The 26,692-nt window shown below is 43.3% G+C and overlaps 2 protein-coding genes across 17 annotated transcripts in view; both read left to right on the top strand.

The window, feature by feature from the left end:
• Positions 1 to 2,218: 2,218 nt before the first annotated feature.
• On the top strand, positions 2,219 to 8,028 carry FGF19 (fibroblast growth factor 19). Of its 2 annotated transcripts, none has more exons than XM_037402817.1 (3): positions 2,219 to 2,729; positions 2,807 to 2,953; positions 3,008 to 6,282. In XM_037402817.1, exons 1-3 carry the CDS (start codon positions 2,324 to 2,326, stop codon positions 3,256 to 3,258), a joined length of 804 nt encoding a protein of 267 aa, XP_037258714.1. In that variant the 5' UTR covers positions 2,219 to 2,323; the 3' UTR covers positions 3,259 to 6,282. The 2 variants fall into 2 exon arrangements, with proteins under 2 accessions (XP_037258714.1, XP_037258713.1); XM_037402816.1 differs by having other exon boundaries at positions 2,483 to 2,729; positions 2,807 to 2,910; positions 6,180 to 8,028.
• Positions 8,029 to 12,083: 4,055 nt separating this feature from the next.
• LTO1 (LTO1 maturation factor of ABCE1) overlaps positions 12,084 to 26,692 on the top strand; it is a 30,550-nt gene continuing 15,941 nt past the window's right edge. For 10 of the 15 annotated variants that reach the window (XR_005106522.1, XR_005106524.1, XR_005106523.1 and 7 more), the window contains exons 1-4: positions 12,084 to 12,215; positions 12,826 to 12,931; positions 14,834 to 14,904; positions 15,888 to 16,005. Coding sequence is in view for 11 of the 15 variants with exons in the window: in XM_037402598.1 (XP_037258495.1) it covers positions 12,157 to 12,215; positions 12,826 to 12,931; positions 14,834 to 14,904; positions 15,888 to 16,005 (354 nt within the window). In the remaining 4 variants the exon portion in view is untranslated. Of the gene's footprint in view, positions 12,216 to 12,825; positions 12,932 to 14,833; positions 14,905 to 15,887; positions 16,006 to 16,126; positions 16,216 to 16,251; positions 16,324 to 16,362; positions 19,130 to 20,216; positions 21,693 to 26,057; positions 26,129 to 26,692 lie in introns of those variants that run through there. The other 5 variants (XR_005106526.1, XM_037402594.1, XM_037402597.1 and 2 more) reach the window with 5 other exon arrangements.

Below are 26,692 nucleotides of genomic sequence, written 5' to 3'. Positions count from 1 at the left end.
CAGTAAGGATGAAAATAATTTCTAAGAGCTTTCCATCAATCGTTGGGAAATTCTCATTTATAGTCAGCTTTTTTACTTATTTGAAATAACATTTAGTGCAAAGGATTTGCCCTTTCTGTCGCAATTTTTGATCTTCACAAGGGAATAATAATGCTGTCAAAATGAATGAACAAGTTGCAAGCATCAATCCCTTACCGCTGGAAAGAAGTTTGACTTCTTGATGAAGAAAATGGATACTTATGACCATGAATATGGTTCACACTGTAGTACAGCATAAATAGTACTCATCAAATAGCTTCTGGTCCCTGAGATGCAAAACAAAATGAACTAAAAAAGCCTTTCAGATTAATTTCAGACCACAGCTTCTGTGTGTGTGGTGGTTGCTCAATACCTTGAAGAATGCATGTGTAGCCAGGATGAGTTACATGCACAACTGCTGTGGGGCCCAGGGTTGCAGGGCAGTGAACTGCCTTTGTGGCAGTCATGTAATAACGTTGCAGAATTCTGCAGAGGAAAAAAAAAATAGGGTCTTGGATGCCTCAGTATTATTTACTGGGTTTATAATATTGTAAACCTCTGTGACATTTGAAAGGCCAGGATTTCTCAAATCATCCCATGATTTGCAGGATGCAGCAGGAGAAACCTGAAAGTGAAGTGGTCCTGATCTTTATTAATTATTCATCAACCACGTACAGAAAACTGGGCTCCTTTTTGGGTGTCTCAAGCTGACCATCAGAAAAACCCTGAAGGAAACCAAAAGCAGTAGTTACCTTTGAAATGGTCAGTGACATATAATTCCTTGCTCCTGGGAGCTGGAGATGCAAGACCCCGATCATTCAAACTCTGGTCAATCGATGCCATTACCTGCAGTACCGTAAACTACATGTGATAGTAAGCATAAACATTTATACTGATGAGGGCCATTGTCCTACAAGACTCTATTTTTGTATGACCTTGTCTATGTGCACAGCCCCACTGAGCTAAGATCACTCATAAAGAAAAGTTATTTGTGTGTTTACAGGAGAGAGATGCAAGACTAAAAGGATGAAAGTAGACAAGTAGCAAAATATAAAAGCAGTATGTGGAAGCTGACCGAATCCATTGTCTCGGAGAACTCGCTAGGGGCACGGGGTTATGTTTTGTTCAATTGTTGTTTAATTGTTCTCCTGTTGGGGGAGAAGCATTTTTCTTACTTGTGGAATTCCTCGTTTTCTCTCTTGAGATCTCAGAAAATTCCTGTAATGCTCAGTTTGGATGGACAGCAGAAAAGTCAGCAGCAATGCCCTAAGGTGCCCCTGAGATGCAAAAATACGAGTGTGAGCGCTACTTTCCACCGCCCCTGGTGCACCGGCTGGGCGAGGTCCTCAGTCCACGGACACGCCAGAAGAAACACGCGTGTGCGGCTGAGGTCGGGCCGCCCGCGGGCCACGCGCTTGCACCGCAGACGGCGGTTTTGCCCCGGTTTCCGTGTGCGGCTGGGGACAGGCGGGGGCTGCAGCGCCCCCCGGGCAGCCCGCAGCCCAGGCGCCCGGCTCCATCTAGTGACACAGCCGGGGATGGCCGGGCGGCGATAGAGCCCGGCAGCCGCGCTGGCCCACCCAGACCCGCCGTACCGGGCCGTGCAAGAGCCGTACCGGGCGGTGCAAGAGCCGTGCAAAAGCCGTGCAAGGGCCGTGCCAGAGCCGTGCAAAGGCAGTGCAGGGCCGTACAGGGCGGTGCAAGAGCCGTGCAAAAGCCGTGCAAGGGCCATGCCGAGCCGTACCGGCCCGCCCCGGCGTGCGGGAGGCATGCGGCTGTGCCCCGCCGGCTGCCGGTAAAGGGGAACGGCGGCCCCGCTCCCCCAGCGCCCCTGCCACAGCGGCACGACCCCTGCCCACGGGGTGTGCCCCGAGGTTTAGGAAGCATTCCCCGGGGGCGCAGCTCTTTTATTCTGAAAAGGAAATAAAGGACGATGGGCAGGGGCTTGGGCAGGCGCGGAGCCGGGCAGTCGCAGCCCGGGCGGGCTCCCTCCCCTCCGCACAGCCGGGCGGGTGCGCATTCACGCCCGGGGAGCCCCGCTCCGCGGCCCGGCGCTTACGCACACCAGGGCAGGGGCTGCGGGCCCGGCAGTGCCGCCCGTCCCGTCCCGTCCCGTCGGGGCAGCCGGGACCGCGGGGGTCCAGCCCTGGCCCGACGGGCAAAGGCGCGACCGGAGCCTCGAAGCGGGGGAAAGCTCGGCGGTGCGGGTGGGGAGGGAGCGCCTTCAGGGTGTCCCCTGCGAAATGATGTCACCTGATCAATATTTTCGGGGGGAGTGCCCGACCCGACCAATTCCCGCTATGAAATGGGCTCTATATTGGAGCTGGATGCGGCCGAATCGATCGGGCTGATAACGCGGAGCTATAAAAGGCCGGGGGGCTGGCTTCGCCCGCGCTACATCCCCGCGGCGCCGCCAGCGCAGTCAGCGCCCGGCCGCCCATCCGTGCCCCCTCCGCGCCGCTCCGCCGCCGCCCGCCGCATGGGGCCGCGCCCCGCCGCCCGCCCCGCCGCCCTGGCGCTGCTGGGCCTGGCCGCCGCCGCCGCCGTGTCGCTGCCGCTGCCCGACGCCGGTCCGCACGTCAACTACGGCTGGGGGGAGCCGATCCGGCTGCGGCACCTCTACACCGCCAGCAAGCACGGGCTCTTCAGCTGCTTCCTGCGCATCGGCGGGGACGGCCGGGTGGACGCCGCCGGCAGCCAGAGCCCGCAGAGTGAGTACCGGCGGCGGGGCGCGGCGGGGCGGGAGCGGGCCGCGGGGCTAACGCCGCTCTTCCCTCCGCTGCCGCAGGTCTGCTGGAGATCCGCGCCGTGGCCGTGCGCACCGTGGCCATCAAGGGCGTGCGGAGCTCCCGTTACCTCTGCATGGACGAGGCGGGGCGGCTGCACGGGCAGGTGAGCTCCGACACCCCCGCTCCCCGCTCCCGCTCCCCGCTCCCCGCTCCCGCTCCCCGCTCCCTGCTCCCGCTCCCCGCTCCCTGCTCCCGCTCCTCGCTCCCTGCTCCCGCTCCCCGCCGGCTCTGCCCCGGGCTCCCCTTCCCCACGGGAGCTTTCCACCCGCGCCGCCGCGCAGCCGAGACCAAGGGCCGCTATATTCTTTTTAGCGTTACGCTTGGTGATGGGTTAACAAAGCTCTCGGGGCCCCCGTCACTCCTTCTGGCTGGAGCATGGGGGATCCTGGGCGCTGCCGCTGCACGAAAGGCCGTCGGGATTGTGAGAAGGCAGCAAGGGAGCATCATTTAGGGAGCAAAGGATGTGCTACGTGTCCCCGGCCAAAATACACTGAGGATATGGTCCAGGGCAAAATTGCGTTGATGTGTAAAAAGCCTCAGCGGTGGGTGGCTGCGTCTCCGCTGCAGAAATAGATTAAATTACACCATAGAATCTGAGTAATTTCTCACTGTTTTGGAAGAAGAAAAAAACCAGGATTACTCCTTGGAAAAGGAGATGCAGCCAGATGGCTGACAGGCACCAAGTCCTAGAAACAGGGAGTCACCATCCCGTAGGTTGTACCAGACAGAAACAGGATTTCGAGGGACGAGGGACCCTTCTCCACCGCCCCAGGTGTGGGCTGGGAGAGCAGCTCACCTGCGGGACCCCAGCAGGCGGAGGGGCTGAGGGACCTACTGACATCACTCTGCTGGGTCGGTCATCCATGCTTTCTCCCTGGGTATGTCAGCGTATCAGCTAGGCACTGTCAGCGGTGTAAACTTGTTTTAAGCCACACAGAGCAGTTGCCAGCTCTAGAATTGAAAGGGTAAGACTCAGACTTATGCTGTGTGTAACTGCTTTATGGCAGCCTGAGTTTCACAGGGAGATGGGTTTTTATTATGCTGTAGAAAAGATACAGCTTGATTCTGCTTCCATTACTCCCACAAAAATTCTGCTTATTTCAGTTGGGTGAGGATTTGGCCCATTCCCAAAACTCCCAGCATGTTTAATAAGAGCAATACGTATATAACATATAATTAAGCCTTTCTTGTTTTCTTGCTTTTCTGGGCTAGAATCAATCGATGCTGTGATAAGGTGCATAGGGTCAGATGATATAGGTCAATTATTAGCTTAGGGTTTTAATGTATATCCAAAGCAATATGATCAATGAAAACAAAGCAGAGCCTGGATCCTGCTTCCGTTGGAGCTGCTGGCTGGACTTTAGCAATCGCAGAATTTTAAAATAGCTTTCATGTAACACTGTTTTGAAGGCATATACATATGCTTGGACTCAGACTGTGTTGGTGCATAGTATTAATTGCAGGGGATTTTCTCTGAAAATACAGTAACATGTAGCCACGTCGCCACATCTCTGTGTTGTGGACACCTGCTGTCACCTCTCTGCTCACAGCCAGGGCAGGCAAATCTTTGCCTTATCAGAGCTACGCTCAGGGGTGGAAGAATGAAGGGGCAAATACAGTGTCTGGGGACTGAACTGGGCAACCACTTGCTGTCCTGAAACATGCCCTTTTTTAAGGAAAAAAGACTTTCCATCAGACTGGAAAACTGATGACGAGAGTTGATTTTTGATGTGCAGTGTGCCCTGGTCAGTAGTTTAAGGGGAAATCATGTAACTGCTGAATATACTGACATACTATAAATTTCTTCTGTGAAAAAGATGATATGGAAATACTTAAAGTGTGTTTGGTACTTGCTTAAAAGAATACACAAGAGACAATACCAGTGAGAGGAAGCGGGAATGATCTAGTCGAGACACGGGGGGGTACAATCAATAACTGTTACTTGTAATGTGTGCTTACTCAAGAGGCTTTTTTATTTCATCATCCTTGTTGGTGAGGCTGAGCACTCACAGAAATAAAGACAGCTAACAATTCAGCCATAAATTTGTATCATATATACATGTTTTTCTGAGATATGTGTGCAGATGGATAAATATTGCATGATTTTATTTGGAGAAAGCACCTTTTTTTAAAAAAAATACTGCATTTCTTTGAAAAATGCTTTTAAAAGACAAAATAGTACTCCATATTATTGAGGGTGCTTGAGAAAGGGCTGAAGTTTAGCAAATGAGCTCTGTTCAGACAAGCAGAACGTTCATGTAAGGACACTGCTGTCACTGCAGGCTGGAACACCATCAGTAGCTGTCTTTTATTACCCGCAGGTTCAATCACCTGCAGTGATTGAGCCTGACATAGCCCTGGAGCTGTAAGAAATTCAGTGCTTGTGTAAGGATCTGGGAAGGTCTGAGCTGCTGATACAAAATCCTAACGTACTATACATGCAGCATACCACAAATGTAATTTTACAAATTCATACCTAGGAAAATACATTCTTCTATACAGAATCTTAACTTGCACTGGTATTAATTTGGCTGTTCTAACTAATGTGTAACGAGAAAATAACCCTGTGGTAACTGATGTTTTGTAATTTCAGTAAATGCTGAGCAAAAAAAGACAATTACCTCTTTAATATTTTTTACCATGTTTGCATGCTGCCTTTCTGCAGACCTGATCCTGAAGCCCTTACACAGGCAAATCTCTAACAGAGCTGGAGTTTCCTACCTGATGGTTGTTGGATTAAGTCTCGTGGCTGCAGTTACGTACTGTCAGCAGTTAAGGACGGTTTCTCTAAACCAGCACTGTCATCTGAGACCCTTTTCCCCTGGGCTCAGGACAGGAGAAGCGTGGTAGCTGTGGAGAAGTACACATCCAGGATTCAAAGTTTATTTAACGTGATGGATGTGCATTAACTTCAGGAGTTCTGGATTAGGTCTTTTAATGGCCTCGTAAACACAAAACGCATGCTATGTGCAACATGGGGAGCTCGAGTAGAGTAGAGAGTAGAATAGAGCAGAATAGAATGGAATAGAGTAGAAAAGAATATTTCATTTGGAAGGGACCACAACTAACATCTCATCCAACTGCCTGACCACTTCAGGGCACTTCATCTCAGTGGCTGTGGTCCATCACTGAAAGAGCAGTTGCCAGAGCCAGGGGTCCCACCTGCACCCCTGCAGCAGCCAGGGGGAGGGGCAGTGGGCAGCCCACCAGCAGTGGGGTCTGCAAGGTGCAGACAAACCTGTGACAAGCCAGAGGGACATCCCTGCTGACAGCAGAGGGAGAAGGGCTGGTTGTGTCAAAGGTTTATGTGGTGGTTGAATACAATGACTGCGGTGGGTGTGTTTGTAATTCTCGTTACTCCTTGCTGTTCAGCTCAGGTATTCCACTGAGGATTGTTCCTTTGAAGAGGAGATTCGTCCAGATGGCTACAATGTATATAAATCAAAAAAATATGGAATATCGGTGTCTTTGAGTAGTGCCAAGCAAAGACAACAGTTCAAAGGAAAAGATTTTCTTCCGCTATCTCACTTCTTACCTATGATCAACACTGTGCCCGTGGAGTCAACAGACTTTGGTGAATACGGTGATTACAGCCAGGCCTTTGAACCAGAGGTGTACTCCTCGCCCCTCGAAACGGACAGCATGGACCCCTTTGGCATCACCTCCAAACTCTCGCCAGTGAAGAGCCCCAGCTTTCAGAAATGACTCTGATCCCACACGTGTTTTTGAAGAAATATTGCAGAATACTGCAGGGTTTTTAGCTTTTCATGTAGTGGTATTTTGAACTTTTCTGTATATTTCAGTATGGAGCCAGCTTTTTCCTTGCAATGTGTTGTACCTGTAAGAGATGAGTGCCCAGAGGCTATTCTATAGTCTAAAGAATTGCCTAGCCATAGTTTTATTTGGAAAAGAAGGATTAAATAAGGAAAGCTTAGTAGCTTCATCAGAGTTCCTCCATTACCAGGGTGATGATAAAATAATTACAATTTTTTCTACATCAACTTCCTTACCACATAAGTTCACCTGTTGTTTCTGCTCATATGAACAAATGCAGAAAACATCTTCCTCTTCAGAGGCCTTAAAGACAAGCATTTGGAAGAAAACACGGTTAAGGAAAAGCTAGTAAATGTGGTTACATGAACTAGAGTGAACGTCGTTTCTTGCAAAGCTGCTGAAAATGTTCTGGGAAAACTTTCTACGGAAAGCATACCACTGAAAAAACAGTTCTGCTTGTATATTGTGCTTTTTCTTCCCTTAGGAAATAAGGGAAGAAAGGGGAAAATTTCTTCCTTCCCTTATTGCTATAAGGTACTTGGTAAAACTAGATCTTTGATTTCTTTTATAGGCTAATTTATGCTCACTGTGGCATCAGCATCATGGAGTGGAGAGTTTTCATTAACATTAGTGAGAGCTTAGGGTGCGGTTGGAAGAGTGCACAGAATGCTAGTTTGTGTTCATCAGGTAGGGAATGAGCAGTTCAAATTAGTGTTTAAATTAAAATTCTGTTGTATGTAAGCATGTATGTTATCAGCAAATGGAGAAAAAGACTGAACATGGATGATGTGTAGGTCAAATCGGTTGCAAAATAGGCTTTTGTGTCTAACCTTTAACCATCAGCAATTCTTTCAAGTCCCTTCCAGGCTTAATTCTGTGTCCATGGGAATTGGTGGAGGGAGAGTTTAGTGATTTAAATGCTGCAGAACTGGGTCAGCCCCACCGTTCTTCTTGCAGGAAGGGATTATGAATACTTCATGGCCAAGACGGATGGCTGACGTCTTCAGTTCTGTTCTCCTGTAGTAAAAATTTGATGAAGGAATAACCACGGTGAAACCAAAGAGGAAAAAAAAAGAAGGGGAAAAAAAAAAAAGCAATGTGAGAAAAGAGTTCAGGGATTTTACTCATTTCCAAAGGTTCCTTTATAATAGAGATTTCTATACAAAAAAAGCTCTACTGGAAATACTGGTGTTCTTCTGACCTAGCACTTCATTGCCAATGCAATATTTATAATTAATTTATTGAATACGTACATCTGTTTATTTTGTTACTGTTATTTATGCTCAAAATTCTATTTATATACTCCTGAAGGTGGGTTTTTTAGTTGTAACAAATTTTGTGGAGTTTTGTAATCACGACATTTTAGCGGACGATAGCTTTTTAAATTTCTGTGCATTATCAGTAGTGTAATGTGTACATTTGCAATAAAAAAAGAAATCATCTTCAAGACGGAAATCTAGCTGACTTTTTTGTCACTCCTATAGTCCAGAGACTTCAAGGAGCTTTAGCAAACCATGGCATCTGGCTCCACAGCAGGAGATGGAGTCCCTTGTGGAGGTGGCATGGTTGAGGGACAACAGACAAGGACATGGAGAGACAACAGGGTTTTCCCAAAGCTAGGCAGGGAATGCCAAGGCTGGAATTCCAGTCTGTCTGCTGCCAGGTTCTGATGAGCTCCATGTGAAATGGCAAGTCTAAGAAAAGTATCTATCTGTTAGGAAGCAGTTTGGAAACAGCTCATTAAATTTGGCCTTGGGATATGTGAAGGTCACTCTATCTAGTCCTAAGCTGCTACTCTCTTGATACAACACGAGTGAAGCTCAGCTTTAGGCTGTCTGTGTCCTGATGTTTTCCTCCCATTCCTCATCATTCAATCATATGATTCATTATGAATCAAATCATAATCAAATCATTCAATATGAATCAAAAGATTCATAGAATTGTTTAGGTTGGCATGACCCTTAAAGTCATTGAGTCCAACCATAAACCCAGCACTGCCAAGCCCACCGCTAAACCATGTCCCCCGTGCCACGTCTATGTGTCTTTTAAACATCTCCAGGGACGGTGACTCCACCACTTCCCTGGGCAGCCTGTTCCAATGTTTAACGACCCTTTTGGTGAAGAGTTTTTTCTGATACCCAATTTAAACCTCCCCTGGCGCCACCTGAGGCCGTTCGCTCTTGTCCTGTCACTGTTCCCTGGGAGCAGAGACCGACCGCCCCTGCCCACAGCCCCCGCCAGGCAGCTGTAGGTCGAGGCTGGGGAGTGCTGCCTGTAGGCATCACGAGTTATGCTTCATCTGCAGTAAAGCAGTTGTGACTTCCCATCTATTCTAGAAGAGATCCCTTTAATATTCCGTTTCTATCATTAAACCCTGCCATTCACCCTGCTCACAGCCTTCACAGGGCTGGCCACAGAACCGAGTGCATTATAACCCCCAGCTGCTTGGGGGTGGGGGTGAGGGTGTGATTCCTGGGGGAGATGGAAGGTTTCCCGATCAGCTGTGGTTTCTCTGGTTCTTTTTTGGCTGCAAAAATCCACCTGCAGAACGCAACCCATCCCGTGGGTGCAGAGTGGCTCCCTTTTAAAAATGGGAGCCATGCTCAACAGCGGAGCTGGGGAGACAACTGGTTATATTTGCCTGAAAAAGGTGTGGATTTCTGGCAGGAAAAGAGACCGAACGTTTCTGTTTGGAAATGCTGTAAGTCACAGGAATTGCAGATTTCTTGGCTGGCAGATATCCCCCATGGTGTTTCCTGTTCTCCTGTGGGCTGAGCCACTGCCACACACCCGGAGGACTCCTGCTCCTCCTGTACTACACAGTGTAGTCCTGAGTTTTAAGCTGGTTTGTTCCAGAAGTTTTCAGGCTTGGGGCATTCTAGTTTTCATTCCCAGTTGTAATCAGCCACTATAGTTTCTTTGAACATTAAATACCTTTCAAGGCTTTTTTGTAAAAGAATTAAAAAAAAAAAAAAAGAGGAAACAAAATAAGAGAAATATGAACTTTTAATATTTGGTAAAAAAAAATCCACTTCTAGTCTCCTGCTAAAAAAATGCAGCGTTTTGATGGGAAGCACAGCAAATAGCAGAGTTCAGAGGGCATGCTGTTTAATTTAAGCGGTGAGAGATGTTTTAAGTAGATGTAACAATGTTCCTGGTAAACATTGGTCATGAGCACGAAGGTGAGCAACCTTACATTTGCAAACAGCATCTTGAGCTCTCCAGTGACCCTATGCGCTGACACCATTGGGTTCGCATCTTCCACCAGCAGCACAATGTTTCTGACTGCAGCAGAATTGGTTCAATATTTATTCAGACCGAGGGAAGGATGCCAGGAGCTAAATTACCCACACCGCTTCCTGGAGCACTGTGGTTTTCCTTGGAGGTTTCCCATCCAAGCACTGACCAGACCTGGCTGTTTTGCTTATAAAATCTGACAAGATCACAGCTTGAGGTGGAAGGTTTACTGGAAAACGCTTTCCCTGCCATCAGACACCTGACTCGGTCAGGAACTGGGTGTGCAAAAAACTTCGGCACAGCATTGCCTTTGGTTCTGTGGGAATGTAAACACCACCAGGACTGGCCGTCGTCGTACCCATCCCGGCTGACTGTCGTTTCTCTAGGAGAATTGTGGTGCTTTCATTTGCAATAGTACATTTTACAGCCCAAAAAGGTTTTTAAAGGTCAGGTGTCAGATGTCCCCTTGTGAAGTCTCAGTCAGAAGCTATGATGTGCAAATACGAGTTGTTAGAGTAGTGGGAAGGCTGTAGGAGGGGAGATGCTGAGCATCTCCATTTCCACTTTGGGGAAGTGTAAAAAGCTATAAATCCTTTATTCAAGAGCCATAATATCAACCTTACCTCTGCTCAAAGCACTGAAACCATGTTTGTGGAAAAGTTGGGACCATTCTTTTTTACTCTGTTGGTGTACTTTGCGTATGAATGGAGAACAGCATAATAAATTAAATAAAAGCACTCTCTTTCCTGAAAAATGTATGGGAGCCAACCCTCCTTTCAGGCAGTGTCAGGCATGATGAAAGCAGAGATGCATTTCCCTTGGAAAGGAATAAAAAGACATGATTAGGATTCTGAATTTGTGGTGAATTTGCAGCAGTCAGCAAGTTTTTGATGCAGTAAGTTTATCGGGAGCCCCAATGGATGATACTGGTTGCTGAAGGTATGTAAGCAAGAATGCCACGCAGTGGGGCTAGTGATTTGTAGCCTTCTTGCAAGGACATTATTACATTTTCAGCATTTTTTATCAATCCCACAATCTTCTGAGATCAAAGAATATTATTTTTTTAAATCAAATTCCAAAGCAAGATTTTAATTGTAGGTATTGTGTTGGAGGAAACCTTGAAAGACAGCGCATATTTCCGCAGGCATCAGCGGATGGCGCGTGTTGGTGTGTCGGTGGAGCAGGAGGGTACTCACACCTGGCACACCTTCCGAGATTTCCTGTGGGATCCAGTGGGAGCTACACTTTAATTTAGGGCAGCTGGCGGAGTCACTACAAAACCCTACAGCCTGCTGCGGCGCAGCGTTTGCGATGCGCTGCCATTGCTGCATCTGCTTAGCCAAACCTTTCGCAGCATGGCTCTGTTTTCACTTTAATGTAGTTTTAGGGTTTTTTTCTTTAGACCCATCTCTGGATTTTAAAGCTCTTTTTGAGCCCCCTGCCCTCCTGGGGCCAATTCGGGGTGCAGCAGAGCCCCTGAAACCCCTATGTGAATTGGTAGGCTACTTTGGCACGCACAGGGCCACGGTTACATTACGGATCTGGAAAACAGCATTATAAGTTAGCATTAAAATATATGCTTACAAATAAGCATAAAAGGCTTATAAGTAAGTATAAATGCTTCCTTTTGTAGTGTTGGCCTGCAGTAACAAATGAACGTTACAAAGCAGCCCAGAAGGGCACACTGAAGTTTGGTTTGGGTGTTTACATTACAAACATTTACATTCTGGGTATATACAGCACAAACACAGAACGAGAAATGCTAGGGGTGAAGGTGCCGGGGGGGGGGGGGGGGGGGCGGTCGGAGCAGAGCCCCCGCAGGCTGCAGAGCGAGCACGGGTCAGACCCCCCGGGAAGAAGGTCGGGAAATCAGACAAAAGAATTGATCACCAATAAATATGTATTTTTTTATTATTATTACTTTTTTTTTTCTCCCGGAACCGCAGGTCCTGCGAATCTCACGGGAAAACGACGGGAGCTGACCCCCTCGCTGGGGCGCTGCCGCTTCCCACGGGCGCTGCTGGGGGAGGGCCCCGGTTCGGCCGCCCCCAGCCGTGCCCCCCCACCCCCCATCCCCCGAGCCCCCCGGCTCCGCGGGCGGCGCTCGGGCGCCCCCTGGTGCGCGCACACGGCCCCGCCGGCGGCGCGAGGCAATGACGAGGGGGCGTGGCCGTTTCGCTCCACCGGCTCCGCCTCCTGGCAGTGCCCGCGAGGGGGTCCGTGCGCCTGCGCGCCGGCCCCGCCCCGCCCGCGGCCCCTCCGGCTCGCCGTCCGTTCCCGGCATGCCCAGCGCGGGGGCGGGTGCCGAGCGGCCCTGCCGTCAGGCTGTGGCGGCGCGATGGCGGCCGTGGCTGCCGGCACGGACATGTTCGATGAGATCGTGATGGCCGAGGAGAGGTGGGACTGGTGGGGGAGCCTTGGCTGGGGCTCGGGGGTCTCGGGGGTGGAGGTGGGGCCGCAGCGGGCTCGTCGCTTGCCGCGCGTAACGGCTGGCCTAGGGGAGGAAGGGGCGCCACGGGCCTGGGCCTCAGCCTGAGCCCTGGCCTGGGCCTGGGTCTCCACAGCCGGCAGGAGGAGCCGAGAAGGAAAAATTATGGGCGAAGGGCGGGTAACGAGCCCGGGGAAGGGGCGAGGAAGGAGAAGGGCGGGAGAAATGCCGCTCTTTGCTCTTGCTGAGCGACCGACCTGCTCGATCTCGGCTCTTCCGCCGTCTGGAAAATTGGCCCGGAGTTGTGAGCTTGTAGTTAGCGGTGTTATTCTGGTAAAAGTCCTGAGCTGGATTGCAGAGTGCGCTATTCTTGGCACATTATTATAAACTTGTTTGAAAAGATCATGGTGTGCGTAATTGCATCTTAATTTAAAACAGTTATGTGGAGTTTTGAAATATGGATAGTTGCATTTCAGAGGTGATCCAGCATAGTTTTGTTTCGGTGACCTGCTTGCGTGCAGTGTGAGTTTGATATAAAGTGAAAATAGGTAATAAAAATCCATGCTTTTGTCTTTATAGGTTTCACAGTGAGGGGTATCAGGAGGGGTATGCTGAAGGCAGTCATGCTGGAGTTGTTGAGGGCAGGAGGTATGGATCGCTCCATGGTGCCAAGATTGGGTCTGAGGTAAATGGGAAAATACTTCAGAATCATGATGGTTTTTGTCGTTAGAAAATTACTGTAACACAGAAACTGTTAAGCAAAGCCTGATATATTGGTAGTCAGAGGCCTGCTGGATTCCATTGCTTTGTATGTGTCCAAGAGGACCCATAAAACTAGTTCAAAGGTGGTATTTTGATATGAGCAATTAACAGATGGTTTTATGTTTTCTGAGCTTATTTGCTATATGGGATATTGATTTTTTTTTTTTCCTGAAAGGGAGGGTAGGAAGAAACAAATTAATTCAAACAACCTGGCTCAGAAAAAAATCACAATGAACTATACATTTATTTTTGTAACCCAAAATTCTTGCTAAAGCCCCACCCCTGTACCATCTGCTGCAGTTCAGCATTAGCGATAAACATGGAACGTGGAGAACCCTAAAGGGGCAATTCTGGTTGCACCAATGGCGTACCTGAATCAACAACCCTTTCTAGAAGTGCAAGGACTGGAGAGTGGTTGTGAGGCACCTTAACTTGTCTGTTATGTCCAGTTCAAGTTTATGTAACATGGGGTGTGCGCAGATCTGTATAATATAGTTACAGTATTTTTGGACCTGAACTGAACTTTTTCAGCTTTGTTGGGAAGCTGTACTACAGGATTCATGGCAGACTTTGAGTGCAGCACCACAAACCTAAATCTGTTTGATCTATTGAAAACCTTTGGGTAATTTGACAGTTGTCCCTTTTGATGTTTTCAAGTTTCAGAAAGTTAATTATCTATAGAAAAAACAGTAGCAATGCAATTAATCTGCTTTGAAGTGAAAAAGGTAAACTGTCAAAATTTTGGCAGTTTGGTTATTGTAAGATTTTTGGTTTGTATTTGGGTGTGATACAGAGATGTACAGTAATGAAATATTTTCCTACTTACGCTACAACTGTCTTGTTCTGAGATGACAATGTTAAACAGCAGTCTCCAAAGCTGGATAGCTTTATACAAAATAGTGCCAGACAGACTATAATAGAGAAGTGCTGTAATCTACTTACATTGAGGAAGCTCCAGAGGACAGTAGGATTATAGACAGTGAGTCATGTTAAATGGGAGAAAGAGTGATTTGAGTAATCGTGGACCTGTGAGCCTATTTTATGTCTTGGGCAAAATTATGATACTGATCTGATGCTGGCCTTGCTTGATGGATAATTAAAGTAAGACATTATAATTAAAATGTGTCTGTTTTCAGGCACATCCCTCAGGCAGGCTTAGACACAGTACCCAGCTGGTGCATTGAAGAACTTAGCTATGTTCCTATTTCATTTGGTGTCCAAAGTTGTAATGAAAAGTTCTGGCATCAAAGCTGGCCTAATCATCTCTTCATGTTTCTTACTGATTCCATGCTAGCCTGCTGAGTTAGACCTGTAAAATTGTTTGCCTCTTAACTCAGAAAAAAGGGGGGGTTCCTCTTTGGTTGGTTTGGTGGCTCACTTGGTCCATCTTGTCTACTTCTTTTGTAGGGCTGTATGTGGGCTGCATAAACTGACAGTGCTGCAAAAACAGATACTTACCAAACATCTTAAATAGGTTGCTTTCTGACTGCTTCCCTACTACCATGCTTTAATAAATGTGGGGCTCAAAGCATATATAGTACAGCTAGTGTTTTGCGGAATTACTTTTTTCTGCATTTTAAATAGTCTGTCTTCTGATGCTAAGTAGATTTTTACAAGAAGTTTTCTGCTTCTTGTACTGTGTAACACAGATGGCCCTTGTTTCTCCTATCCTAATTTACTGATATTTCCAGCGTAGAAACACGTTTGCATATCCAGTGATTTGTGTCCTGAAGAAGGGGATACAATGTAGTGCTTTATGTTGGTTTGACTACATATACACTACCTGTTTGGGTTTTTTCCGTCACAAAATTCTTCCCATTTGCAGGTTGGTTACTACCTGGGGTTTGCACTGACGTGGCAGTGTATGCTCCAGAAATGCACAGATGAAAAGAACAGGTATGGGTTTTTTTATTTAAAAAAAAAATAATAATAATCCCCCTTCCTTTAATACTGTTTCAAATTATGGTGTCCAGTTTTGCCTCTTCCCCAATACAAAAGAAATACTGAAAACCAGAAGAAAGGTGAGCAGTGGGATGCTAGGGTGGTATCATGTGCTGGACCATGTGATACTGAAAAGATAAGGGAGCTTGGTTTCTTCAGCCTGCAGAAAAGACAAGGGAGGTACCTAGTTGTACCACTTCTAGGGAAGTTCTAGGTAAGGTAAAGACACGTTCCTTGCAGTGACAATAGGCAATTTTCACCATCTGAAGCAAGTTAAGTTCTAATGGCATAAGGAGAAGGTCCTTTCCAGTGCAAGCAGCTAAGTGCTGGAACAAGTTGTACAGAGAGGCACTGGAAGCTCCATCTTTGTAGGTTTTCAGAATCTGGTTGGCAGTGGCCCTGAGCAACCTTATCTAGCTTTGAAGTTAGTCCAGCTTCCGCAGAAGGTAGACTGCATGACCTCCAGCTGTCCCTTCCAATGTACATTTTTCTGACTTTGAATGTTTTTTCCATAATTTTTGTTCTGTCCAGTTTTGATTAATTCATGTGACAGAATTGCCAACATACTGTCAGACATTTTGATTTCTATTCTGGTGAGCTTTTTTATTATGTCTCTTTGTTTATCTTGGTCATCTAATTAATATTTCTGTAGATCTTTGAATATTTTTCGGGTTTTGGCAGGTAAGTTCAAAGGGAAACCTTAACTTTGTCAGTTGTGCTGAGCTGAATCTCTGATTAGGGCTTAAATATGTATCAAATACACACTGTCAGTGAGCTAAATGGGAGAAGTTGAATTAAAGGAGGATGCAGGGCTGGGTTCTGTGCTCTTAAGCTATATATAAGTATTAGTAGTATTTTCATATTGATTGATTGAAAAAACTTCTGTAGTAGGCTATTTGGTTTCTCTGTTTTGATTTGATTTATTTTTTTTTTTGTAGCAAAAAGATGAGGGCTCTGGATTTATTAGTAGGGATGATTCAGAAATTCCCATATGAGGACCCAACTTACGATAAGCTGCAAGAAGACCTGGAAAAAATCAGAGGAAAATTTAAACAGGTTTGTAGGATTAAGTTGTTATTTTAGCACACAATGATATTAATTTCTGAAAATATTCAGTCTCTAAACCTGTTCAAAAAGACAGTCTTTGTGCAAAGCGATTATTGTTCTTATGTTGCAGTCATAGTAAAATACTGGAAGTGAATTAAGCGAAAATACTTGGTACCTGAAAATCCCCCAACAGATAGCAAATGCAAAATAGAAGAAAAATATTCTTTAAAAGAAAAGTAATTAATTGTCAAATAGTATTTTCAACTAGTGGGACCAGAAGAAGAGAAATGGAGGAACTGGGAGTTCTGTTGAACATTTTTCTTTGAAAATAGATGGTTTGAAACACTTCCGTGTATTCTTTTTTAGGTTTGTTCAATGCTAAATATTCAGTCTGATTTTAGAATTGGTACTGCAAGATCTTCACTAACATTTTGAATGTAACAAATGAAGATAAACATGGATGACCAAAGAAGAAACATTAAAAGAACAGTTAACTGGAAAAGTGTTTATCTACTCTTATTTTAAACAAAATCAAAATAGTGAAGAGTTGCTAAATACTAAAGGGGAAAGGGAAAACCATTGAACTTGCAATGCTACTTCTTGTATGTCATTTAACATTTGTCATCTCCAGGGTTTTTTTAGGAAACACTAGTGTGTAAACCTCCTAAACAGAAATGCTTGCTTTAATTCCTCACTAGCCTTACACTAATAGATTAATTCCTCAGAAGGAAAACATACACATTTGCAGTTTCCTTATTTAAAGGTATATTTTATTTAAAAATCTGTATATGCAGATCACTCAGTTTACACGATGTGTAAATATTGTAGGTGAAGTAAAATACGATCAATTGCCTGCAGACTTTGCAGTAGGAAACATTTCTGTGGGTAAAGGATAGAATGACAGGTGAAGTCAGAATGTGAAGGAGAAAGGTTTAGATACCTGCTCATAAAGTAGCCGCAGCTCAGAACATGAAATTTGTACTTTCTGCTAGTTCTGCAGACTGAGCCAGTGTGGGGAAAAAAACCCCACCAAACCCAGACCCAAAAAGCTAGCAATTTAAATGATCGGTGAGAGAAGCATGACTACCAGAAGAGTTGTGATACTGATCAAATGTATTTATTAGTAGCTTTTATCAAGGAATAACTTTTTATTTTCCACCCTTGAAAATGTGCTCTTTAGTCTCATTCCAAAAAACAGATGCTGTCAGCTAAATGTATTCAACTATGTTGAAGGCAAACACCGTCAGTTATTTTACCTGAAAGGTATTTTAGGTTGGGGTGCTGGATGTCTTTGCATACTATTGGCGATACAGTTATATAATGAATTCTAGAAGATCCTTCAACAGTTCTAACGTGTGCATGTCTGGCTAAGTCTGCATGGCATAGTGTAGCTTCATAAAGACAGATAAAACTGCTGTGGGTATCTGAAGCTGTACGGAGGGTCAGGTATCTTGGGTGAAGGACATGTTTTAATATGGCCATATCCTTGAACAGCACTACTTTGTACACCTAGACCTCAGTTCTGTTTTACTTGTACAGCTTTTTTATTATACAAGAAAATAAACATCTTGGAGTTTTAAAATGTACGTTGTGCATTCCAACTGGGATATGAAGAACATGCATTCTGCTAACATTTTTGGATTTTGGACTCTGAAGATAAAAACAGTTTTGCTGACAATATGGAGGGAGTTGCACGTGTGTGTATTCATTAATTTCAAAATAATGTTTTAATTTTTGTCTGTTTTCTGAGCATACAAGTATGCCAATGTCAGAGGCTTTTCTTAGTAAGTGGTTGCTGGTGTACTTTGTTTTATTGTCGTACGTATTTTAAGTGTTCACACAGCTTTGATACACGTAGTGAATGTCAGAGCCATCTAGTGGAGGAGGTTGTATTGTGTAAGAAACAGATCATTAAGAGTTCACAAATATTTAGAGATAGAAGTTGTTAAAACGGAGTGCAGAACATAGGTGCGCATGATACAGCTCTTCTAGTTATGTGGTGAATTTCTGTGAAATAAAGTAATATTGAGGTAGGACTCGTGTAGCTTGTTTCCTCATTTGAGACCTTGGAAGGGACATGACAGCAATGATGGTCTCTTCATTTGGGACAGTTTGAGTGCGGTTGGCTTTTAACTGTTACGCAGCTAAACTACTGGGAACCATGACAGGCACCAAACTGCAAGTACTGTAAAATAGAAGCAAAATAAACTAGCATACCCTGTAATCTCAGTAAATAGGTAGACACAAAACAAGAAGATGACATACTAGAGAAAAGAAAGATAATTTGACTTTATTATCACTTCAGAGAAACACAAATTTGAAGAAGTTGTCTCTGTATCTACAAACCAGTTTATTTTTGCAAATCAAAGTATTTTACCTGTTTACTTCAAATTAGTGAAATGAATCACTAGGTAGTCATCTGTGATGAAGTTTTGACTCAAAATCTTTTGTTGAAGTCCATGAATTATACTTTAAATAAACTCCCTCTGGATCTTGGTCTAAAAAAGGCAGTTTTGTTTTCTTCCAAATGGTAGTACAAAGGGAAGTAAAAGCCGGAGCTCTAAGTATTCGTGCTTTAAAATGCAGCCTTTTTTGGAATCTTTGTACATGGTTTACAAAAATGTATGTAAAAGCAAGAGAAAGGGATGTGAGAGCTCCAAGTATCTGTGAAGCATTTGCTTAATAGAAGTGTATGATGTGTAAGTGACATGAAAGTGCTGCTGTAGAGTATCAAAAGCAAAATTATTTTTGTTTGACTAAGAAGAGAAAGGGTCTTTGTGGATCAGGTGGTCAATGACTTTGAAAATTGGTTTGGTGGCAAATTTTCTTTTATTGCTTTAATTTTATTTATAACAAGTATTATTGTTAGAATAAATTATTATATAAATACACACACATATATATATATATATATACACACATCTATTTAACTATAAAGATTGTAGCAACCAGAATCTCAGACTGGGATATGCAAAGTTTAGGGTTTGCTGCTAGGTCTTTAATTTAGCTCTGTATGTGTGTACATACTGATGGAATCTCTTATTTCATGAGTCTGTGTTTTGCTGAATATCTTCTGTTGCATGTCTTGTATGGGCCTGATGGTGTTTATTAAATGAGGTATGGTTAAAAATTCTGTTGGGTATGTAGTTGTGTACTTTCTTTGGTGTCAATTTTTTTAAACTGTTTTCTGCAACGGAGTAGGGTTTTCTGTGTTGTTGAGGGCTGTATCGGTGGAGCCTTCACAGCATAGTGTAGTGGTATTTTTGTACCTTACAGCTAAGGAGTTAAAGCCCAGGTTACATCAAAATACTGATTTGCCTTAACTAATGTGAAATGTCTAATGTGACTGATTCCAAGTAATTTTGCATTTTGAGTGCTTCAGAATGTGCTTCTTGCCAGCGTCGAGTGGCTTACGTAGCTTTTTTGCATGTTTGTATTTTTGCCTGTGTTTCTCAGATCAGTCACCTAGAAAATGAGGAACATTACAGTTGGCAAACACCTGTGAAAGGTGTGTGCTTAAGCCAACTAGAATGCTACTGGGGGAAAAATCCATCAAAATTTCAAAAAACAGTATTCAGTTTTGTGATTTCTTTTTTTTTTTTGAGGCCTTGCCTGTTATGTTAACATCATCTTAAAATCTGTAACAAATGAAACCAAATTCTTATAAATGGCTTCATTGGTTTCTGATTACTCATCCCGTGTCTTGAGTGGTCAGGACTCTGGTGGAAGCAAGCATTAACACCGCAATTAAAGACCTATCAGAAGATCTGTGCACAGGGAGGCTGGGTAAAGCTTCTGTGGCCCATGGTCATTCAGACATTTCCTGGCTTGAATGCTTGACTGTGCAACTTAAGTATGGCTTTAAAGACTGGGTGGAAAAGATACGGGAAAAATGCAGTCTTGTAGATTATAATAGTGGTTCTTAAAGTATGGCATAGAGATTGTGGCTTTGTGCTATATTGTCAAACAAGTTTGAAATTTTGCAGAAGTACTTGATCTGTTAAGAACAGTGAAGTTAATTGCTGCTAAAATCATTGAAGTTGCTGAGACTTAAAAATGTATCGTATTCACTGCCTCCAGATACTGCTTGGTAGTTAGGGAGGAATGTTTGAAGCATTTAACTTGGACATTTCTGACTTGCCTGGATTGCATTCTGCTTGGTCTGTTTCTTCATGGTCATTTCTCAGCTGAAACTGTGGCTTATAGAATTTTGTTGATAGGTGGATACAAAGCTGGTCACTGCTAGGGTACTGAAGCCATTGCAGTCCCGAAGACTCTTAACTTTTCTTTCTATGGCATGTGATGTACTAAAGAGTCAGTTTTGAGGCATCAGCAACGTAAACTGCCTACAGTGAATTAATTCCCTGCAGAAGTGTGTCCTGGTTGAATGCTGTCTTATAGCCATGGGATCATCAGCTGTTGATACCGAATCAGCCATCGCTAGAATGTGTAAATCTGACTTTGTAGGTTATCTGTGTCGTACTAGATCAGTACAATTAAAAAAAAATGGAGTTTTTTAAAGCTTCCTAGTAAAATTCATTAATAAAATACTTGTTCTATCTTCATTAAGTGGCATACTTTCCATTTGTTGTAAACTGTAATGTGAAGGGGATCAATTTCAGCTTTGAATGTCAGTAATCAACAGAAATGGGTGAAATAAATCAGAAAAAAAATGTGGCTGTGCAATTGTTCACTTAAAAATCAACCCTGTAGGGGTAGTCTGGCTCATTGAAATCCTATTATGTTTTCCTGAAACAAGGTTATGATAATTTGTGTGTGGATGTGTAAGGAAAGCCTGGCTTCACAGTTTGGCATGCCTTGTTTGATTATGTGACTTTTTGATATGATTGCTATCGAGGTATTAAATATATAAGCAACAGTGTGTTCTAGTGTGTGCATAGAACCTGTGCAAACTTGTGCTGCTAGCTTTGTGGTTATATGCTATTTAGAGGAAGAAAAATAAAGGTTGGTTTAAACACTCTGGTTATGTAGGATTATTTTTGGAGAGTAAAGTACACCTTTTGGTCTGTGTCTTTAGGATTTCTGGAAAGTTACAACATTTTTAAATAGATGGACTACATTGAGATAAAATTAGGAGTTGTAATGTTTCAGTAGATCAGTTCCAAAGTTGATAAACCTACAAGTTTTAGTTTTTGAAGAGATGAAAGAGAGTTTGAACCTTAGGATGTGTTTATGAATGCTTATTTACACTTTGGCTGTAAATACAACTTCCTGTATTGGAACAAAGGGAGATCCGTCTGTCAAAAGTCTGCCTGCACCCTAGTACTCTGCAGTGCTTCAGAGTAAAAACTCATACCCCTTTTAAGATACATGACTTACCCCACAGAAGTACATCAAATAATCTGAATTTTTGAGTTTTTAGATCCATACATCCTGTTCTGTTCACACCTTTTTGTCCTGTATGCATCTACATCCCTTTTTGAATGTGAAGCTTTAACACCTGTCTCCACATTAAGGTATTACAAGAAAAGAGCATTAAAAATGGAATCTTCTGTTTATCAAAATCATGCAACTACAGGCCTGGATCTAATATTTATTTACTCATAAGCTGCCAAAGCTGTATATTTTATTAGATATAGCCTCTGCTTCAAGATCTGGTTTAATAATCTTAGATTCTTTTCTAGTTTTGTTCTGAAATAAAAGTGGGTGCCTTCTCCCTATGTGGCTTATTTGAACATTTGTGGGTGTTTTTTGTATAATGTCCTGTAATTAATTGGCAGTGTTAAATGTTTGAAGGGGAATACTGATGATGTTAACTTAGGTCATTGTCTGGAGGTAAAGGTGTGGGCAAGCAAGATGAGGATGACTCCTTGTCAGGGTAATTGCTTTCTTAAGCAATTTCTGCGCTGATAGCAGCATGAAGCACTACATGTTTTTGACAAAGTGCTGGTGTTGGTGTGCCTAATGATCTTAAGGACGCAGTTTGAAATATGCTGGAGTATTAGAATTATCAGAAGGCCGCTTGGATTAAAATCTTTATTTCTGAGGGAAATTTTTTTAAAAAAAATATTTTGTTCAGGGCACTGCAGAGGAGGTTTTAAAAAGGTTGGATTAGGCAGATAGAACAGTGCATGTGTGATACTGTGTCTCACCCTGATCTTAAAGAGGAAAGGCTTTGGTTTGAAACAAACTCTAATATTTCCACTAGTGTTACAATTCTTTATGTTCTTGGTGCTATTCAGTATGAATGTCAGTGCCTTTTGAATACTGCCTTTTGCAACTTCTTCTGGCAATGGGTTCTGGTCTAATTACAACCTAAAACCCAAGCTTTCATAGTTTAGTAAGTGACCATGAAGATTCTCATTTTGCAGTCTGCCAGTTGTTTTTTTAATGGATAAAGTTATGACAGTACACATTACTACAGAAATTTATATGTCACCAGAGAAAATGGAGATCTGGGAGGTATGAAATGAGTTCTGTGGCAAGTTTCCAGGTGCAAGTTTTGGTGTCTGGGATTAACATACAAAGGCCAACTAGAGCGATCTGGTACTGAAGCACCTCAGTGTGTCCCAGCATTTGGAATTGCAGAACCAGCTCAGCCTCTATTGACATTTAAAAATTTAAATTAAAAAAATGCACTATTTTGAAAGCAGTCACCTAAGTATGTGACTCCATGCACTCAAACTTGAAAATAATGGTTTCCTTAGCAGAGACAAGAAGAGATACTGGATTCTTTCAGGTTGTCTAGACTACCCTGTGCAATGGGGTGATACCTGAGCTAAAATTAAAGCCAGCTTAACGCAGCAGACTGTGTTGGAACAAAGCACTGATCTAGCTGATGTACAATGCTGTTAAATATCGAAATGAGCTCTATTTTAACACTGCTTTTGCAGTTAATTCATTTGTAGCTAACTTGAATATCTCTTTGGCATCACACTGTCGGTATTCCTACCTTAATCACAGGAGTTTATTCCCTAAGTGTAATAATTAAATTCTTGCAGCATTTTTCATACTAAAATTCTTAAAGTATTTTGCAACTCCTGAACATACGTACAGCTCTACCAGATGATGTAATGCTATGCAGAAGGAAACATGGTCACTAAGCTTATCTGAAACTTAGCCAGCATAGGAGACTTTGGAAATCTTTATTAAAGTAGTACCCGTTCATTCTTATGAAATATATGAAAGGTTAAAAAAATCAGCCATAGTTAATGCCACTTGATTCTGAAGTGGCTTGCTATACAGTGTTTTTTTAATTCTTCCATCATATTTAATATACATATAATTACCAATAATACAGAATTCTGTGTATCTTTTTGGTGTGGCAAAATTGCCTAGAGAAGATTTCTGAATAGGTATAAGAAACAGCACAGCTTTTGTTTTGGAAAATTAGAAAGCTTGATTGTAGTCAGGCAGAATTTGTGTGAATGGCGTCTGGAATAGCGGCATACTGACTGAAAGAATTTAACTGATACTTGTTTATAATAAAATTACGGAGTTTATTTTAGCAAAATGTTTAGGTAGAAAGATTGATTATTCAGTTTCTGCATCCCAACTCTGCGCTAGACAAAATCGATGTCAGTATTTGTTGCTGTCTTTCACTTTTGATTGTTCAGCAGCATATTTTGCTGCTTTATCTCTATGTAATAGTAATTACAATTTTTAACCTTCAGCATCTTCAGGATTCTGCAGAATAATCAACACTGCATGGAATCTTTCTTGATGGTAGGAACTGTGAGTCAGCAACCCTTTAATTTTTTTAGTTGCAGCTATTGTTCCAGCAGCAAGCTTTACTGCTATTGTCCAGTGTTTGTCCAGCTCACGTTTACTGGACTGTGGGAACGGATTAGGGTTTCATGGCTTTTTTTTTCCTTCTTGCATAAACTCTTGATCAAAGACATTCCTTGGATGACAAAACACTGTATACTGTGTCACACAGTCCTGACCAGACTGCACGAACAGTAGTTTAAAAACACATGCCTACATTGTTCTCTAAACTGGCTTTTTTTTTTTTTTACAATGTATGTGCAGACATTGGATTTTTGAGACCCCGTTTACCTCCTTTAAAAAACATACATGCAGAAGTTATTGTTAATAAGCACTTGACGGTTTCTGAAATAGAAGTAAAACCAAAATTACTTTGAAACTAAGAATCAATATAATAATATGTCACTTAAGCAGAGCTAGAGGTTATGTCTGCAGTCTGTTTCCTTCTTGAGGAGACCTTGGTTGTGGTGCAGTTAGTTGAGTGCACTGTAAACCTAAAACCTCATGGACTTGTGGCATCATTTTATGTGTCATATCCAGAACATGTGAGTAGGGTGGAGAATGATACTATAGCACAGTTTGGGAATTCATAACCCTGCTTCACCATAGGTACATGGTTAGAACCTCATGTTGAGAATCTGGCTTATTATAGTTGTGTGTCTTGCTCTTCTTTAAAATTCTCTCACACAATAAGATAAGGACAAACTCCACAAAAATCCACTAGCATCATTATTTCTCAAACTAATGCGAAAGAAGTAAGTCGTGTTAGAGAAGAATGTGGCGAGACTTTTTCAAGGAGCTTTGGCATGTGATTTGCCTGAAAATCTCCTTCAGCAGAAGCATGGGAGAAGTGGAAAGAGATCCCTGGAGACACTTAAGCAGGTTTACAGAGGGATTTAAAAACATGGAGGGCTGTATTTAGGTGATTGGAAAGTTATTTGAGGATAAGAGAATACTTGTGTGTTCTCCCCAAACACGTGAGCCTTTACATATGCTTGTTTGACTCTGCAGCACTATTGAGCACTACCATGCAGAATCAAAGACGGATGAGCTCTTCCACTTATATTGGAAAGATAGGGTCTGTAAGGGGGGAACCTTTCTGATCCTTTGCAATCCAATCCAGGGTCTCCGTAGAGAGAGAAGCATGAATTAATATGTGGCTGATAGATGTATTGTCTAAAAGGAAGGAAGCAGTCATAGTGAATAACCAAACCAGCTACAGAAATACTGAGTCAAAACCATGAAACAAATATATTGTGTTTATAATAAATAATGTTTAATTTTGGGTAAATAATTGCTGATGCCTTCTGGAAATCTTGGGAAGATGTTATATCAGTGCATATAAAAAGAACATAGCTATGTTGCACAGTATACATTTGCTGAAGGTCTGGTCTTTGTATTTAAAGTAGCCAGCAACAGAACATAGAGAACTATGGCCTGTGGGTATTCAAGGAGCAAAAAAAGCTGTTCAAAAATAATACCCTGTATTCAAACAATGTATAGTGATAGAATCTAATAAAAGGAGAAGTAAAACATCAAAAAGCTCAATTGTTCGTTTCAGACAGTTTGCCGTCGAAGCAGTGACTTAGGACACTAGGTCACTCGTTTGGCACTGGCTCAGGTGGGTTGTTGCAGTGCTGTAGTGGGGGTTTAGTGGTGCTTGTTAAATCATTTGCCCATCTCAGCCCAGCTCCTTGAAGACTGGTGCTAATGTTACAAATAACATCCTTATGGTAGGTAACGTGTTAGTGGACATAGGAGACCAAGCATTGAGTGGAATACAGCTTGTGGATGGATGAAGTGACACAGAGCACATGGGTGGGATGGATGAAATAACAAACCCCCACCACTCAGCAACATAGAATCTAAAATTTATTTACTTAGCAGATTGGGAAGGGTGAGTGGCTAGCAACTTCCATCTGTGATGTACATGCTGTGTGCACAAATCAAAGCCCTAGACCCTTCACCACATGGGCCCAGGAGGAAAGGTCTCTTTCTCCAACCAGTTGATGTGTCAGGTCCTGGCTTGGAGCTTGGCCTGTGCACGTAGGGATTCTTCCTTTGATTCAGCTTTTGTGATGGTATTAGATACCTGTACCTGGAGTGCTGTCCAGCCCCGAGGGCTTACCTCTTAACCAGTTAACTGCTTTATATATTTGTCAGCACAAGCAGTCCCAGGCTGTTCTCTCTGACTTTTTCCGTATCTCAGGCAAGTTACTGGTGGGGTGGAGGTTCCTATCACCCTCTGCTCACCCACCCTAAATGTGTTATGAAGTGTGAATTTAGCAACAGTTGCCTAACAAAGTTCTTACTTTGCTTCTTTTGTTTTCCAGTTCATGCCCGATTAGTCAGAGCTGAGCAGATGTAGTCAAGGTCTCATTTGACTGGGCAGTTTGGCTTTCAGGTAGGCTTCATCCCTTGACAGACATGTTAGCAGGGAAGATTGTACTGTGACTGGCCATTAACATATATTTTGAATATGATGGGAAAATAGTTTTCTACTGCAGTCTTAAAGTGAGTGGACACACTGGTATTCTAGTTTTTGAGATGATATGCTACATGGTTTTTTAACTGGAAATAATTTCTTCAAGGATATTATCATAAATAAGGAAAGTAACAGAGCTGTAATTAAAATGCGAAGAGAGATTAAATTCACACAGGCAGATACTTTTTTTTCCCCTTCCTTCTCTAGCAGCCACTGAACACAGCCTCCTGTGTCCAGAGAGGCAACTTGAGACAAGTAAAAAGCTGCTGTTGGTTTGGCCTGTGTATGGTAGTGACTGCTCTCTAAAAGCTTGGGGCTGTTCTGTAAAGGAATTGATGCTCTGAAGACCACATTAAAACCAGCTTCAGGAGTTCAGTAGAGGTGGTGGTGTGTACCCCAGGAGCAGATCTGTTGCCATACACAGTGGCTGGTGCTCCTGCATCAGCAGGACCCATGCAGGGTGAGGATGCTGCCTATGTGCCT

The sequence above is a fragment of the Falco rusticolus genome, chromosome 10 (genome assembly GCF_015220075.1).
Source record: "Falco rusticolus isolate bFalRus1 chromosome 10, bFalRus1.pri, whole genome shotgun sequence".
NCBI lineage: Eukaryota > Metazoa > Chordata > Aves > Falconiformes > Falconidae > Falco > Falco rusticolus.
Note: the sequence above shows the minus strand (reverse complement) of the source record. Positions and strands in the feature narration are given on the sequence as shown.

Excerpts from the sequence above, each read along its gene's own strand:
- FGF19 (XM_037402817.1), top strand. The coding sequence starts at position 2,324 with ATGGGCTCTATATTGGAGCTGGATGCGGCCGAATCGATCGGGCTGATA. Across the intron at positions 2,730-2,806 it reads CGGCAGCCAGAGCCCGCAGA|GTCTGCTGGAGATCCGCGCC; the intron begins GTGAGTACCGGC and ends CCGCTGCCGCAG. Across the intron at positions 2,954-3,007 it reads CCGCTCCCGCTCCCCGCTCC|CGCTCCCTGCTCCCGCTCCC; the intron begins CCGCTCCCGCTC and ends GCTCCCGCTCCT.